The following is a 17,450-nucleotide window of genomic DNA, read 5'->3' as shown; positions in this document are numbered from 1 at the left end:
TATTATTTCTCCACAATACAATTACTATTTCTAAAACATTTGTAATTCCTACATTAAACAGTCACTCCTGAACCTATATGTTGATGTGCTATGTAGTGGAGAATCTATTTAAGTAAACAAAATCTCTAGAAAAATGTTCTCCAATTAGGAAGTTAATAAAGTAAAGAGGATTCCATTAGCTTGCTAGAGACCAGCTTGTTTAATTATGTACAGCATAATTTTTCCCATACAGTTGAAATAGGCTTCACCTAACATGGAAGTTCAAACTACAACATGGGGGAATAAATACTCAAGGTAGCAATCTATCCTACCTACTAAATTACTTTGTCAAATCAAGACACATATAAAAAAATTGTTCTCCATTTTTGGGGCGACTCCATATTTTCATGGAAATGCATTTTCTTCCATCAAAACATACATAATTAAAGGCCCTTTCCCCCTATCATAATAGAGGTGACCCAGTATACACCCACCCTTCAACCAACACCCATTTGTTGTCCCTTTTTAAATTCCTGTGGATGAAAGGTCTTCTCTGGCCTCTGCCCACACATTAGGTCAGAATCAATGCAGCATGACAGCACCTCCACACTTGGGGCCTACAACTGAAGCTGCTTTATTCCATGGTTATCCTACCCCCTCATCCACTCTAGAATTGACAGACCAAACTAGAAATCCATTCTAAATCAAAATTAAATTATTGTAACAGTCATTTCTAAATATCAAATTTAGTGAGGTCTATGAACACTATACCAAGCAAATTATCCAACACACTCCATTCAGGGTTGAAGAAGCATGTACATACATGAAAGAGCCAAGCTCGAGAAACTGTTGCATGCACAAAAGATAATGCAACTGACTACAGTACTTCAACCCATATATAACTGTGAAATTTAATATCACCCCCCTTCCTCCATGTAATAATGACCGTCCATTCAGATATATATCCCTTAATCTGAATCATTCCTGATTGATAACAGTGGGAAATGTCACACTTGCCATAACAGGCCACGCTAGCTAAAATGGTAAATTATCACCCTGCATATTTTATATTGTTTTGCCAAGAAAATAACTGCCATTATTGTTCCATTATACATTATTTTGGTACAGCATACATACCATGTCACCTGTGCCTTATTCAAATGCAGCCACACCATGTCTTAATTCTTTATCCAATATCTGGCACCTTGTAAATATTCACAAATTCCATATCACATTTCTATTCTCTGTAGCAACAGCAATGGAACTACCACTTCCCTTGAGATTCTTAACAATTTGTGAAATCTGCTAAACACTCATTTGTAATTCCAATGCAATTTAACTCTATGGCACAATCAGTTAATTCACTAACACTTGTCATGTGCTAGCACAGGTTCAAGTCCTTGGCTATACCATGTTTCAATTTCTGCATGTTGGCCTCCTAGTCTCTCTTGATGTTGATGCCTTAGAATTAAAGTGTATTGTGGTTGATTAAAATGTATATCTGTCCAGTGGGAACCATTGTTGTTATATATGTATATATATAAATATATATATACATATATACACACACCAAGGTTTCTAATGAAGGCATGCACCCACTCCCATCTTAGCTCCTCATGAATGAAGGGTTGTCCTTGTCTCTGGCCCATTGTCCGAGTCAGAAGCAATGAAATGAGACAGCATATCCACAACAGAGCCACTTCACTTACACAGTAACCTTCCCTTCTCATACCCTCATGCAAAAATAATATTAAATATAAATAAATATAAATAAATAAATAAATAAAATAATTGTTTTGGGAGAAACCTCTTCAGGTTGCATAAAAATATCACCCATACACAACCAATCTCCACTCACACCCATACCCTGCCTTCTCCCTTCCCTGCTCAATGCCCTTTTCACCCCCATTCACCTATCTCATCCTGTCATCCCCTCAGATTCACTCTATCCATCTGTTTTAAGCCTTTTTTGCTTTTCTTTCTTCACTCTTTCCCTAACCCCAAGGCATCCTAAAAAATCTTTCATCAGCTGTCTGCCAGCTCCCTTTCCACCCTGACTCTCCTCCTCACCTTTGTTATTTATGATATGGTTTAATGTCACAAACTCCTCCCATCTGAAGGCCAGGATGGTGCCCCTTACAGAGGACTTTGTAGCATAGAATTTAATAAACTATACCCTTGGTTCAACTTCGCCAGTGGCAGGATTTGAACTGCCATCCCCTCAACCTTCGCTGCAAGTAATGACGCCCTAACCCGCTCAGCCAGCCAACTTTAAATTGATGCATGGTACCAACTTGGTCTATATCCTTATTTTACAATTATCACACGACTTGAATTAATATACTGTTCCAGCTGTGTATGGTGACATCTGTGCTTCAACTTTTGGCATTCCTCTCCACCTCTGTGGATTCACTACCATTGGTAGGTTCTTTCCATCACACTTGTAAGTAGAATGTACAGGCAAGATATCTATACATCTTGGACAAAATAATATTACCATATTAGATCCCCAACTACTTTGATTCAAAATACTGTAGAATAACTATTAGGAAAAAGATACATAATCATCCTAAAATCAAACAAATCACCAATATCCCCAATATAATGCATCTTAACCACACTCGTTAAGAAAAGAACCTTCTTTCATGCCATTCATACCAAGCCTATACCATTTCACTGGAAAACAATTCCCTCTGCATTCTGCTCATACTGATACTATGAGGCAGGAGGTTGAAGACTGATGGTTTCCAGTTCCAGGGAACAAGAGCCATACTGATAGACTTGGTATCACAATGTCCAGAGGTATGATAAAGGAGACTGATCATATCCCTAGTCAATGTGATTTGATAATCCAAGAATTGCAAGGTTCACCCAAGCGCCCAATTCTTTGGGGCTATTCATAGATTTGTGGTTGCAATACTGAGGATCCATTTAAGTCTGGGAGAGTCCGTCAGGATTTCATCTGGAGAAGCTCAGGGATGATGCTATTTAGGAGTATGCAGTGGCAGTCCCCAAATAATTCAAAGAACTTGGCACCCTTATGGACCCAAACTGTGGGATACTTTAAACTATACAACCTGAGAGCTCCAGTTATGCATTGGAAAGCGTACCTAGTTAAGCTATGTGTGAGTGTGTGTGTGTGGGAGGGGGTGTCATGCTGCTAAAATGGGTGGGAACCTTAAGCTAATACAAGACTAAAGCGATGAACTAGAGCTCTTTTGAGAAGGGATAAGGACGATGAGATACTCAGGAGTCAACGAGGCTGCCAATGACAGTTTCAGTATGAATGAACTTGTACTTCCTTATAGAGCTCTGAACAAACTGGTCAAAATGTGTCACAAAAATGAGCTCTCTTTAAGCAGTGGATAAGTAATTAGTAGCAGTTATGGATGTGTGTAAAGCTCACAGGGCAAAGTAATTTGAGCAATTGTGCATAGCTAATATTCCAAGTAGGCAGTTCCCCTGGCAAGTGTTAGGGTGACAGCTACCATGTCACTGTTAGATCAAACTGCGCAAAGTAATTTGAGGCTACAAGATGAAGGGTTAAATGACAGCTACTGGTGAAGCCACAATCTGTGGATTACATGCTGCCTGATGGTTGGTATCCGTTACAATTCCCTACAACTGGAAAAATGGGGCTGTTGGTCCTCTGAAAAGGGAAATGGGACTAGCAGGTATGCACCAATTACCAGTGTTACACTGTTTAGTGTACTCGGCAAAGCGCTCACCCACCTGTTGCTAGTAAGAGTTCACTCCCGTCTACAAAGTTCCAGAAGTCTTCATAGTCTGGGTTCACACCCAGTGTGACAACAACTCAATCCTAGTGTCATGTTCTTGCATAAGAGGCACTTTGCGATACCAGCAAGGATTACTGACCCAATATCTGACCAGCACTCTAAGACAGAAGGCTATGAAGTGTGCATGCGTCTAGCTTCTTTTCCGCTGACTTGGGATTGGGGAGGGGGTGTGTGGAGCAGAGGTGTCCATGCTCATACAGTTCAACACCTGCATGGACTGGGTATTGGGCAGCTGTCATGTCATTGCACAGCATCAAATAGTAACAAAGGTCACAGTACCTGCTACAGCTAATGGTGCTGGAGCAATTGGCTACAGTCCACAAGTCATTACACTGGGAGAAGAATAGGACTGGTCTCCTGGGCTAACCAATGTAAAGGTATCTGGGGGCTTACTAGGTGACAGTTCAGTCTGTTACCCTCTTCCATACAATGATGCCTGTGTAGGTGTCATGAAGTAGTGGGTATATGAGGATGCTGGCATCAGTCTTAATTATATTTATTTTGCAGCTGTAACTAAGTAACCCCCGAATTCTATGAACTGATTTGATCACTTTTTCAGTGTTTATTACTACTCAAAGAAAGAGTAATATAGCAGTAACTTTACATTTTTTATTGTGAGTAATGTGATGCATCATACATTAGGTATCCAATACCGTGCACAAGAATTTGATTCGTTTTGAAGAGGTTATGCACATGGCAAGAACAAGAACTTTAAAAGCCTCATGTATTTTGAAGAATGGATTGCATAACAGTGGTGGGTCATGTTTATCATGGTCTCGCTCAACTTGTTAAGACTTGCTTTTTCTCATTCCCTAGACTGTCTAGCCAAGAAGTTCTGTTTCATTGAGGAACACCATGGCTGAAAGGTTCCCCACAAGTCCTTTAGACTATAGTGTATTGTTAGCATGTGTAATTGTGTACAATGCAGTCTTCCATAATGTGCTGTACAATACAGAGTGAAGTGTCTGGCCAAGCAGTTCAGCTTCACTGAGGAATGCCATGGCTGGAACAGGGGTTTCCCATAAATCCTTTATTGACCAGATATTGCGTTATTAAGATAGTGTTGTTGGCATGCATAATTGTGTACAATGCAGTCTTACATAACATGTTGTATAGTATGGAGTGAAGTATTACATCCTGGACAGTTATCTGCAATGTGGTCATCCAGCCTGTTTGTACTGCTTGTGTTCCCCGTCTTGCTGTACTGCAGTAACACCATGGACTGAATTATGGGGTATCACTAATATTACACCATTTCAAACCAGTGACTAGTCTGACACTCACTGCTTGTTACCAGCAAAAATCATTAAAGTCAGCTCCAGCTATATGGCTGGGCAGCATGCTTCCCTTATGCTCACTCCATTCACAGGGTCATTTCCAAAGACAAATGTTATATCCAGAACTTGTGGCCAAAGTGAACTGATCCTGCCAAATTGTTTGAAATGGGGTGACTGCATGGAGACTCGCTCAGTGAAAGTGGGGAACTGTGTCAACGAGTGACGGAATGCAACCCATGAGTGTATTCTTTGCTTATGACTAGGAACTGCACATCCTTCCCTTACATAACCCAACTTCTTTATACAAAAGTACTTCATTAGACATCTTTCTTAGACCATATCAGATCTCAACTTGTACAGGTGAAGTCCTCATTTCTATATATGCAACATATAATATTTAGATGTGGCAGTAATGACAGAAGCTTACCTCCAACAAGGCAGGTTATGTACACATCACACGTCATCCCATCAGCTGATCTTTCGTTGATAACTTCATCCCTGTTGCTTTGTACAGCAAACCACGTGAGGTTATATTGTACCTGAAAATTACTGCATCCCTTTTCTGAAGTTGTCCAACAGATGCAACCTACCTCAGATACACATCACAAATTCACGCGCACACACAAAAACAGCTCCACAACATCCATACATCACCTTTATGAAATGTCCCCCTGCCCCAACCTCAAGTGCTTTGACTTGCATGTTATATATTCCAAACAACAGTCACAGCAACAATAACACTGCACAAGACCACCAGACCCCAGAACATAGTACACACCATCCCGCCACTTCTACACAATCACACAAAATATATAAATAGTACTTGTTCCAAGAGCATTAGTTGATATGGAGCCTAGAGGAACACATTTGGAAGCTGGTCAAAGAGTCAACTGGTTACTATTGTAAAATACATATCATCCTACTGATAAATTGTCTTCAGTCCTATGGAATATTGGAAGTTCCTTAGAAGTGCTCCACACTCAGCAATACTCATGAAAGTGGCCAGATAATGTCGGACATTAAAAATTATCCACTATGAATTATTAAACTAGCACATGCCTAAACAACTTTCACACATTCGAGAGTTGGATATGTCATAACTTTATCCAACTCTATAACCTAGTGATCCTGTGGTCTACTCAACAAAATGAGTATACCATCGTGTGTAAGGAGGCTTATAGTAATGATCTTTGGCTACAGTGCAAGTTACCAGCTGGTACATTAGACTCCAGTAACAGTTGCCACATCATTATACATGTTGCAACACAGGTGAAACTAAATTACAACTATAACACTTAACACCTAATATGCCACACTACTCATCATCTAACTGGATTACATTAGTTCTAAGAGCGGTGACCTGGATCTAAGCTTCCTGGCGCAACAAGACTCGAGAACACATCCCTACAAACTACAACAAAAATATTCTTGGTACATGGCCTGTTACACAACAGTTACATACACATCCTTTCCAACATGCACCATCAATTTTCAAACATAGCTAACCTCAATTATCCACATTAGAAAACTAAATATCATTGAGAGGGGAGGGAGCTAAAAAAAAATAAAAATAAAACAATTAAAAAATAACACTGATGCAACAATTTCCACATATTCAAAACAAATAGTACACACACACACACAGATAATACCTCACCTTCTCTTCCCTAGATGCTACATTCTGCCCAACATAGATTAAACCTATCAACCTACCAAAGATCCACATCTACACTTGGGCAGACACTTCAACAAAGTCAACAGGATACTGTTGATGGCATAACAGAATTTACTATATTCAATACTTACCCCATTCCCTACATCAAAGTAGAATGAACATTCAACACAATCATGAAACATGCAAACATTCCCAACAGCATCACACAATACTACAATCCAAATTACAAACTAGAACTAACCCAACTCACACAAAGTATAACCACATTAGACAACAGTCCTATACTATCACCATGACACTAAAACAGAATACAATAGCAGTCCTGTTCTCTATTCTCTCCTTTCCATTGGCTTTTCTCCTCCAACCTTAGCCTCATGAAGGTTGCTATACTGCTTTGGCTACAATCACTGTCAAAATGTCAGTTTCACATATTTCACATAACTTCCACATGTATCTTTTGACTACAATAATGTACAAACTTTACCTTATCCTTTTCATACCTGAATCTTAAGTGGACCTTTTAAGAGTACCATCACACTCACCCTTCTTTTGAGCTAATAAGGTAACAATGACTCGTATCTGTCCAATCTAAATGTCAGAACCTTCATTGGTACTCGTATGGGAACTTGTAAGCTATAACTTAGCAAAGGAAAAATGGGTAGCTTTTACTTGAGAACTACTACTGCAATTTTGCTAGTAACCTTCCCAGCACACACGTGCACACACACACACACACACAAAAAAGTTCTATTAGTTCTATTCCTGGCACTAATACATTTCCTGGATTTAAGGTTAGTATTTCAACACTCCTACTTCTTTTATATGTTCTTTTTCCTCTAAAATGGTGTTATCTAAGCTATACAGTACCTGTTTTCTGGGTTGTGTAAACATAAAACTACATTTAATACACTGCACTTTGATATATTGAAGTTCATCTGCTATTTCACCAACCAAGCAATGTTAAGTTCCCTGCAGTATCCTGGCATCTTTCCCGACCTAATATGGCATCCTACTTTAATGTCCTCCACAAACTAACATCACTATCAATTCCATTGTCCAAGTCATTTATATATATAATGAACAATAAGGGAGCCAAAACTGAGCCCCCGAGGAACACTCGCCCCACCATTTTCTGTTACTAATCCATTTGATCACTTTCCCTCCTATACCATGGCTTTGATTTTATTTAGTAGACTCTCATGGGGCACCCTGCTGAACACTTTGCTAAAGTCAAGGTAAATAAAATTGTCATGAAACTAATTACAGGAGTCCCTCAAATAACGCGGATTCGAATAACACGGATTCAATCATACGCAGATTTTATTTCAAAACCATCTCAAATGTAGAGAACGGTTTTAAAATTCATGCCGAGTCGGGCACGCATACGCACACACGCGGCAACATCGCAAACATTTGTGGTGACTGCTATCTATTTTACCATATACAGTCAATCCTCATACAACTTGGTCATTATGTACACTGGGAACTGCTCAAACAAGGGTGTGGGGCGGTTACGTGTCAACCTTCGGGTACTGATGCAGGAGGGAGGGAGGGAGGGGAGGAGAGGGGGTGGTAGGGGGGTAGACAACAAGCTTTAGCTGAAGAGGATCACAGTAAGTGATCGAAATATACAGATCTATCTTCGCTTATTCTTCTCCGAAAGTGGGTCATCAGTATTATTTTACAAATGTGTTACGACATAACTTTGTTGTGAAGCTTTAGCTTGTCGCTTCCACCACCTGCACCGTGCTGTCATGAAATTTTACCGCCCTAACCTGTTGAAGTGTAATGTTTCTTTCGTTTGGAACACAACTAATAAGTCTGATAATGACTGTGCTTGTCGTGTCTTAATTTCTCTTACGAGGTTCTCGTTGTTACTGGCGGTGGTGGTTTGGGAAATCAAAAACACATATACACGCTTACACACATGTAGACACGCACACGTAGACGTGTTAGACAACCAGTGTATGTTGTGAATGTGCGTGCGTGTACACACAAATATGAACAGACACACGCACGTACATGCTTACTTGTACATGTGAACACATATGCACGCACGCGCACACGCACATACATACGCCACATATGTATATAAGCCACATACACATATATGCCACATACACATGTATATACGCACAAACACATACATACGCCACAAACACTACATACATACACCACATACACGTGTGCACACACACACACACACACGTACACATACATACGGTTCTCCGTATTTAATATGGAGAGTCAGCATATGCAGATTTGGTCATACACAGTAATTTCAGGAACCTAACCCCCGCGTTATTTGAGGGACTCCTGTACTCTACGCCTCTTGAAATCTCAAATTATATTAGTTATCATTGATTCCAACATTTTACCTATGAACATCAAATTGATTAGCCTATGGTTGTGCATAAAATACTTATCACCCCTATTAAAACTGGAACATCTGACTGCCCCCAAGAAATAGGCAAGAGTGAAGTGTCTACAGACTTACTAAACAGTCCCATTAACCGTTCGCAGATTTCAAATTAACTCTTGGGAAAAATTTTGTCCAGAACAAGGGTAGTAGTTTTAAGTCAATTTCCCTTCCCCCCCACTGAGGATCAGGTTGCTGTCAGGCACCATATCTATCCTCTCCTTTGTAAATAATAACAGAAAATATCTATTAAACACCTTACTCATTTTTCCCTTCAAATCTGAATTAACTGGGCCTATCCTTTCCTGAATTTTTCCTTTTGATACAATGAAAGAATCCCTATGGTTTAGATTCCCACTTGTCTGGCAACCTTAATTTTATGGTCGTTTCACTGTGCATGTTCTTTTTAACCAGTCTAAACTGAAGGTATGCTCCCTTTTTCATTCTTACATAAAGCCCTCTTTTTTTTTTCCATTCTCATTTTTCAACATATCCATAATCCATTTGGAAGTATTAGTAATCACCCTTATCTTTTTGGGGAGTGTAGTTATGCTGATCACACAAAATTCTAGTGGTTAGGTTGTACAATCTAGACTGCTGACCTCATTCAGGCTTACCTCATATGATCTCACATAAAGGTACCATAAACCACTCCCATGACATGACCTAGAACAGACCCTTGACCTTGTTAATGACCTCTGGGTTGACAGTGTTACAGACTTCATTATACATTTCATCTTGCCAGATCCCATTACTAAACTCAGGGTGATCTCATTTCAAGGTTTTGCCTCATATGACAAGACCAAAATGACCCATGACCACCTGGCTGTTACCGACCTCATTATCAGATCCAACTTCTCTCCTGTTTAATGTTTGAAAATATTTAACACATTTACATAGTTAAATAATTCATGTGACAATGTTCCTAAAAACACATCCCCACCATTTCCACAACCATGATGCAAGTGTGCACATTTCACCAATATCAAAGACTTTAGCTTACCTCACTTCCGATTTATAAATATCAAGAGTATGATATCCAGTATTAGGCAAAAAAATTGGTGACAACCAAAAATATTACTATTACCTGAAAATTTAGAATATCAAATGAATACACATACCCCAGCTGATAAGGAAGACCCGTTTTCTTCTACAAGAGACTGCTACATGTTGTGATCAAACTAATTATATGGTAAGTTCCTGTGTGATGCCTCTCCAACCCACCCTATGACATTAATTTTGAGATACAATCTGTGAAATAAATATTCTATCACAGTCCAACAGTACCCAAGGCAACACTGAAATCAACCCTAGGGGCCAATTACATGTGCTAGTAGGATAAACTGTATAGTACACACACCAGTCATTTCCAGCAAGTTTCCATGGAGCAGTGTGATCTCCCATTATACCCTCTATTATTTAGTGGAACCTCAATTGAAAAATTTCAATACCAGGTTTTCCTAAGTCTCAATTCCGTCCCTATGCACTCCCACTTATTGTGACATCTATTCTCAAACAAGAGTGCCAGCTCAATGCACATGTACTATGCAATAAATGTTCTACAGTAGCTCAATGGCCACTTGAGAATATGTAAATTAATACATACATAAATAATTTTTTTGACTCATCTTGTATTAAATATGTGCAGATTCAGTTCATTTCCAAGCACAGAGGGGCCTTTCATACGAAATCTTCCATGATTACTACCAGTTATCCCTCTGCAAAATATCACAATTTTCTGCTCCAATTTCTTTCCCTATTCAACTTGTATCAAAACATTTCCCCAACTTTTCTATTTGGTTCAGTCTTTTACTCTCCATTTTCATTTACTTAATTTTTCTTTACATATATCTTTCTCACTACTGTTTTACTTCATCAATATATTACTATATTTTATTTACCATTACAAATCTACACTTAAGGCTACCCTTTGAGCAAATCAAACATAATGGCACAATTCTCAATTTTTTTTATTATTTTTTTTTTTATCTTCCTTTCTGTCCATTTTCTTCTCCCCAAACTCTCCATGTTTGCAACTGAAAGGCAGCACATGGGTAAACATAAAATTTCTTGGCCATATTGTTTGGCTGTAAAGGTTAATCCCTTCACTACCGAACAGCCAAATCAAATCACCTGGTAGCAGCCAGAATAAAGCATACATGCCACTAAATTGGGAAGGGATTAATGTGTACACAATGGTCAAATATATGAAGATCTACACAAACTACTGTAATAAAACAACTTTGAAAAATTAAGTATTTGTGTTTACTCTTTGTCTTGTTAACAAAGGAAAATGCTGGAAAACTATGGCACATCTAAATCCTAGATACACCATTAAATAATTTTTACTTTTTGTAATTGCTGGAAACTAGGGTTCATTAAATCCTAAATACACCAATATCATATCCTATTGAGCAACCAACCACTACATCCACTTCCTCAATGGGAACTAATATTCTGAAATGATATCCAATTTTTAATTCTGAAGCCCAGGAAAAATTGTAAACATGTTAGAACTGATATTCTAAGTGACAACCCAAACATTCCATTCCTTTGCTCATTTAAGGACTAAAAAATATATATGGAGAATATCCTCGCAAGTCAATTTTGACTAAAACCACTGTGCTGGCTGAAAAGTATTAATCTCGAAATATTGAAGCCCTGGCAATGCTAAAAACTATTTTATTTTAGCTATACCTCTTCCTTCAGGAGCCACTAATTGCACAGCTAAATAGTTCCTAATACAGTACTTTTCCATTCTAAGTAGCATTAACAATAAGGTAAAATTCCAACCTACTATGAAGAGTATGTTGAAGGTAACCCAAAATAACTCTACCTACAAGAAAGTTTTAACAATAATGAAGTCACAATATGGACAAAACCTGTGCATGGATACTGAGACATAACTAACAAATTGCAAAATGAAATAGTACCTACAGAATCCTACATGTTCAATATGGGCTTTATCAACTGCTACATGAATCCATTAGAACTTCAAATCACCACTGATACAATGGTCCGAGTTTACAAAAATCTTCATGCACAACAACTATGAAACTTGGATCCAAGCAGACATCCCACCAGTCCTATGTTCATACGTTTAAAAGCCAAGTTCCCTTAAAGTTCCTGTTCCAAAACTTTTGAAACTAGACACATTATCCTTAAGGAACCCTCAATAAAAAATAAAGCAAATACCTGGAAAGGTCATTATCTGGTTACTCCATGAGAGCAAATCAGGGAAATGTCAAATGACATGTTGGCTGCTGATAGATAATAATGGGGCCAAGTTTGGTTGTGCATACATCACAAATTTGACCTTCCATTTACAAACATGAAACATTGCAAATGCTCTTCTTGCACTTAATTTGTGGTAAGAGCAAGAACTTCCCAGTCATTTGGTTCTTATCTCAGCAAACCCGATTTTCCTAAACTCACGATACATATCACAAAGAATCTACTCCATGTACATCATGGGGAGATACCTGTCTGAACAATAATATGCTGGCTACTGTACCCACCAGTTACCACTGTAAATCAAATGATTACCGTCTATTAAAATTACTGCTTCTGTTGGAACCTCCATAACCACCAAATCTACTGCCACTAGTACCCAAGTTACTCCCCATGTTGTTAGGAGGGCCTTGCATCAAGCTATTTCCCCGTCCCATAGATGGGGCTGCCCCTGCTAAACCACGTGAACCTACTAAACCCATCAAACCAGCTAATCCTGCCAAACCTCCCGCACCACCTGAACCTGACATGCCGCCGGTACCCCCCATGTTGCCAGTACTTCCTATGCTGCCAGAACCTCCCATGCTGCCTGACCCTGCCAAGCCACCTGAACCTAACAATCCACCTCCACCTCTACCTAACAGGCTCCCTTTGCCCAGCAAACTACCCCTGCCTAACAAGCCACCTGCACCAGCCAGACCCCCTCTGCCTGCCAAACCACCTGAGCCTGGTACACCACCCATACCCAACAGTGACCCTTTACCACTTCCTAAAGCATTATTTCCCATACCCATTCCTGTACCCATATTACCAGTGTTGGGAGCCATTCCAGCAAGTCCTCCAACCATGCCAGTACTTCTGTTATTATTCATCCCTAAGCCACTTCCCACTGTTCCAGATTTACCCATGTTACCCATGCCTGCTAGCCCACCTAACCGTCCTCCCATCTGGCCCATGCCAACTCCTGCATTATTAAGGGCCAGATTTCCTATCCCACCCATGTTGGGCCTAGAACCCAAATTTGAAGAATCCAATAGTCCTCCTCCAACAATTGGTGCTCCATTAGCACCTAATCCCATGCCAAGTCCTCTCAAACCACGAGGTAAGCTTGAAGCGGATTCCCTCTGGTCAGTCATACGGTCCATGCGGACAATAAGGGCACGGCCATGGTACATCTGATTGTTCAGCATGGAAATGGCTTGCACAGCTTCTACGGGATGAGTAAACGTAACTTTCCCAAAGCCTCTACTCTTCCCATCCTGACCCTTAATTAACTGTACATTGACCACTTTGCCAGCAACACCAAATAAATCTCTTAACGTCCTCTCTCCAATCTTATAGTCTAAGTTAGCAACAAAGACCCTCTCAATAACAGGCCCAGATATACCAAGGGATTCCAAGAATTGTGGAGAAAGACCAAAAGAGTTTCCAAGTTCCCCACCCTGACCAACATTTCTCAAATCAGATTTTTTCACAATACGGCCATATTTATCTCGCTCTGTGTCAAAGTCCTCTTTCACTACAAGCTTTCTCCCCTTCAACTCATGACGATGCATGGTATCAATGGCTTTTTTCACCATATCAGTTGAATCAAATTCAATGATAGCACAACCTCTTGGGCGGTTATTTTCATCATTAAACATCTCCACAAATGCCACCTCTCCAACCTCCTTCTGGAACAAGTCCTTTAGATCCTGCCATTTAAATTCATAAGGAATATTGGAAACATAAACTCTTCTCTCTGCAGGAGCTCTTCTTCCTGTTCCTTTAGGTTTGTCCGTCTTTCTGCTTTCCCCTTTCTGTGCTGGGTTCCCGTCCCCTTCATTTTGGTCTCTACCAGGGTCGTTGTCTCCATCTGTTGGCTGGGACTTTTGAGGTGCACGAGACGTCCTGTCCTGGATGGATGAGAGAGAATCCTTGCAACGCAGCGAGTCGAAGCATGCCATTTGATATATCTATACACAAATATATACATTTTTTTTTTTTTTTTTTTTCCCATCTACATTGCCTTTCACAATGAAAGGGCTGACAAAACACCTATTACGGGTAGGCCATCTAGACCTAAAGGACAAAAGAAAACCTAAAGCAGAGACCAGTTTTCTCACCCCTAAACATGTGCTTTGTGTGTTTGTGTGTGTGTTTATATTTACCTAATTGTAGCAAAAAGGAAAGGAGCAATGCTCACTAGGTCCTGTCTTATATTCTCTAATTTTCTAACATACCTAGACTCAATTTCATGTAAAGCTCCAATCTATATCTGATTTCCAAATAACATATCTAGATTTGAACTCATGTATTGTTTTGAGCTTGGGCTGTATTACCTAAGCTATTCCACATATCTCTATGGAAAAATGTATTTCTTCACATCTTTTCGACATGTGGCCTTTCTTGGTCTACTTTCATGAACTCTTGAAGCCCTCCCATCTTTAATCAGATCTCTTCTATCAGTGCAATCTATCCCCTTTTGTGATCTGAACACTGTAATCATGTCACCTCTCTCTTCAAAGTTGGTAGGCCCAGTAATTTAGTCTTTCCTCATATGGTTTATCTGCCAGGCAGGGGACCAGCTTTTGTTTGTTTTGTGTTTGTATTTACCTAGTTGTATTTTACGTACGTACGTATGTATGTACGTACGTACGTATGTATGTACGTACGTGTGTGTGTGTGTGTGTGTGTGTGTGTGTGTGTGTGTGTGTGTGCACATTAACCTTTTTGTAGTCTTTGTATCCTGTTCCTATTAGTTCAAAACCTGGCTGGACTTAATGCACTTCTATGACCACCAAATTGATTATCTGTATGTTTATCTTTATACTACTACCTCCATGTTCTCATGCGTTTCCTAGATTTGAGTGTTTTTCTCCACTATACTACTTCCTTTTCATTATTAATTTGTCCCTTCTCAAATAGTGCTTAGTTAGAGTATTATAAGAGCTCAAATATTCTCTTAATATACAACACATTCTTTCAACTCGTACTAATTTGACACTCCTACATAAAATACATCAGAAGTCTTCTGAACATACTCCATTTACTTGTGGTTTTGGGGTGACTGAACTACTGCACAAATCTTTCAGGAAATGGAGAAAGCTCTCTCACACCTAGCCATTTCTTACTTTTCTCTAACCCTAATCCACAGCATATCTACACCTGTTTGAGTCTACCCACATTGGCAATATCCTCGTTTACCATATATACTACTCTTGTCTTACCTATTTTAACAGAAAGTAGTTCAAATATAACCCATGGGAGCTCAGAAACCTCTGGGTCCCTATCCCTTAAACAGGCTCAATTGACCATGACATACATTGATGGGTTAAACAATTTACATCACACCTCTACTTTTTAATACAGTAATTCAAACCCTGACCGCTGGTGGCTTTGAAGCCTTAGAGATTTGTGCACCCCCCTTTCACAGAAGCCTCTACCCACAACCAAGAACACAATGGTAGAGTGCTGTGTAATCTCTATTCTCTCTGTCCTCATGCTAGTTTTTGTTCCCCTACTCTTCTACTTTCACCTTTGACAAAATATTTTTATTTTTCTACTTGGGAAACGTGTGTACGTGTGTGTGTGTGTGTGTGTGTGTGTGTTACACAGGAAACAAGCAACACTCATTGGGTACCATCTCCTATTCTATAATTTTCTAATATACCTAAAACAAATTTGTTTGTGTGTGTGTGTGTGCACACGTGCATGTGTGTGTGTGTGTGTGTGTGTGTGTGTGTGTGTGTGCGTGTGTGTGCACTTGTTTTGGGGTTGAAGCTAGAAGTGTGGGGTACCCCCACCTTCCAATAATTCCTAACTTGTACTACTCAATTCTACAATCTTCCATCACTCTCACTGAATTATATAGGAACCCCATACATGTGCATAAACACATATCAAATCAGCCAAGTATTTTTAGAACAGTAGTAAACAAATAGAAAATTTCACTGTAAAATTTGATAATATAGGTGAAAGTACTTTGAGAGGGTAAGAGGGAAAAGAGAAAAAAGGGGAAAAATCAGCCAAGTATTTTGAGAACAGCAGTAAACAAGTAGAAAATTTCACTGTAAAATTTGATAATGTAGGTGAAAGTACTTTGAGAAGGTAAGAAGGAGGAAGAGGAAAAAAAACAGCATGAATATATCCAAATGGCATGAAGAGAGCTTGAAATTCAGAATGGAAATTTAAAATATAGTTCCAGGAAACAGATATTAAAAACAAGAAAAACATTTATAGACCCTGGTTCAATAGTTTGGTTCTCGACATTAAATGAAAATAAAAATGAAGGGAAAAAAATAAATAATAATAATAATAATAATAAATAAATAATAATAATAAATAAATAGAAATTAAAAAGGGATAAAAACAGAACAGAACAAAGTAGGAGAGAAATAGGGTAGAATTTCCTGATAAGAGCTCAGTGCATGCAGAAGGACTTGACTACAGTACACAACAACCAACAAAGACAGGAAGATCAAACTCCCTTGAGAACTGACTTACACAACTTTTGTGTTACACTAGAAATGTAGTCCAAATCATTCGAGACCTTTCATTAACTTGGAATACAACAAATATGGGAAGAGATCATTAAAGTGGAAAGGGGTGGGAAGGAGAGGGTGAATTTTAGTCAAATATACAAATATACACAGAAAGAATGTCAACTTAACATATAAAAATGAAGCTTAATGAAATCAATGGGAGAGAAAACAAGACCCATGTCACCAACTCCAAATATACAAAATAAATTAAATGATGATGATTTAACAGATAAAGAGAACAAGGAAAAGTTGGGGGATGCACTGATTTTGAAATGATCAACATACACATGCACAAGAAGTGCAAACTTGACTCACACACTGGTATTAAATGTAATTGGCCTGGATATAACAAGTACCCAGTACCTAAAATAAGTCATGCAGAACCAACACCCAATAGACTGGAGCAAAGTTCATAAAAACACAAAAGGAAATTACAAAGTTATCATGCCTTCAAGAATCATGGCATAAGAACAGGAAAACTATGAAAGAATGCTGCAACAAATGGAGAAGATGCAAGATACAGGAGAATGTCAATTCATCAGGTTAACT

The 17,450-nt window shown here is 39.0% G+C and overlaps 1 protein-coding gene across 4 annotated transcripts in view; it reads right to left on the bottom strand.

Annotated features, from left to right (window-relative positions):
• Positions 1 to 17,450, bottom strand: part of LOC143022127 (uncharacterized) — a 116,761-nt gene that overhangs the window by 14,243 nt on the left and 85,068 nt on the right. For 2 of the 4 annotated variants that reach the window (XM_076180146.1, XM_076180145.1), the window contains one exon: positions 11,102 to 14,273. The exons of the other annotated variants lie outside the window; for them this stretch is intronic. In XM_076180146.1, coding sequence (XP_076036261.1) covers positions 12,690 to 14,273 — 1,584 coding nt within the window. In that variant the 3' untranslated portion in view covers positions 11,102 to 12,689. Of the gene's footprint in view, positions 1 to 11,101; positions 14,274 to 17,450 lie in introns of those variants that run through there. 4 annotated transcript variants of the gene reach the window in all.

This window comes from Oratosquilla oratoria, chromosome 43, assembly GCF_046742065.1.
Source record: "Oratosquilla oratoria isolate Oo_2021 chromosome 43, ASM4674206v1, whole genome shotgun sequence".
In the NCBI taxonomy this organism is placed as follows: Eukaryota; Metazoa; Arthropoda; class Malacostraca; order Stomatopoda; family Squillidae; genus Oratosquilla; species Oratosquilla oratoria.
The sequence above is the reverse complement of the archived record's forward strand: the minus strand, read 5'-3'. Positions and strand labels throughout refer to the sequence as shown.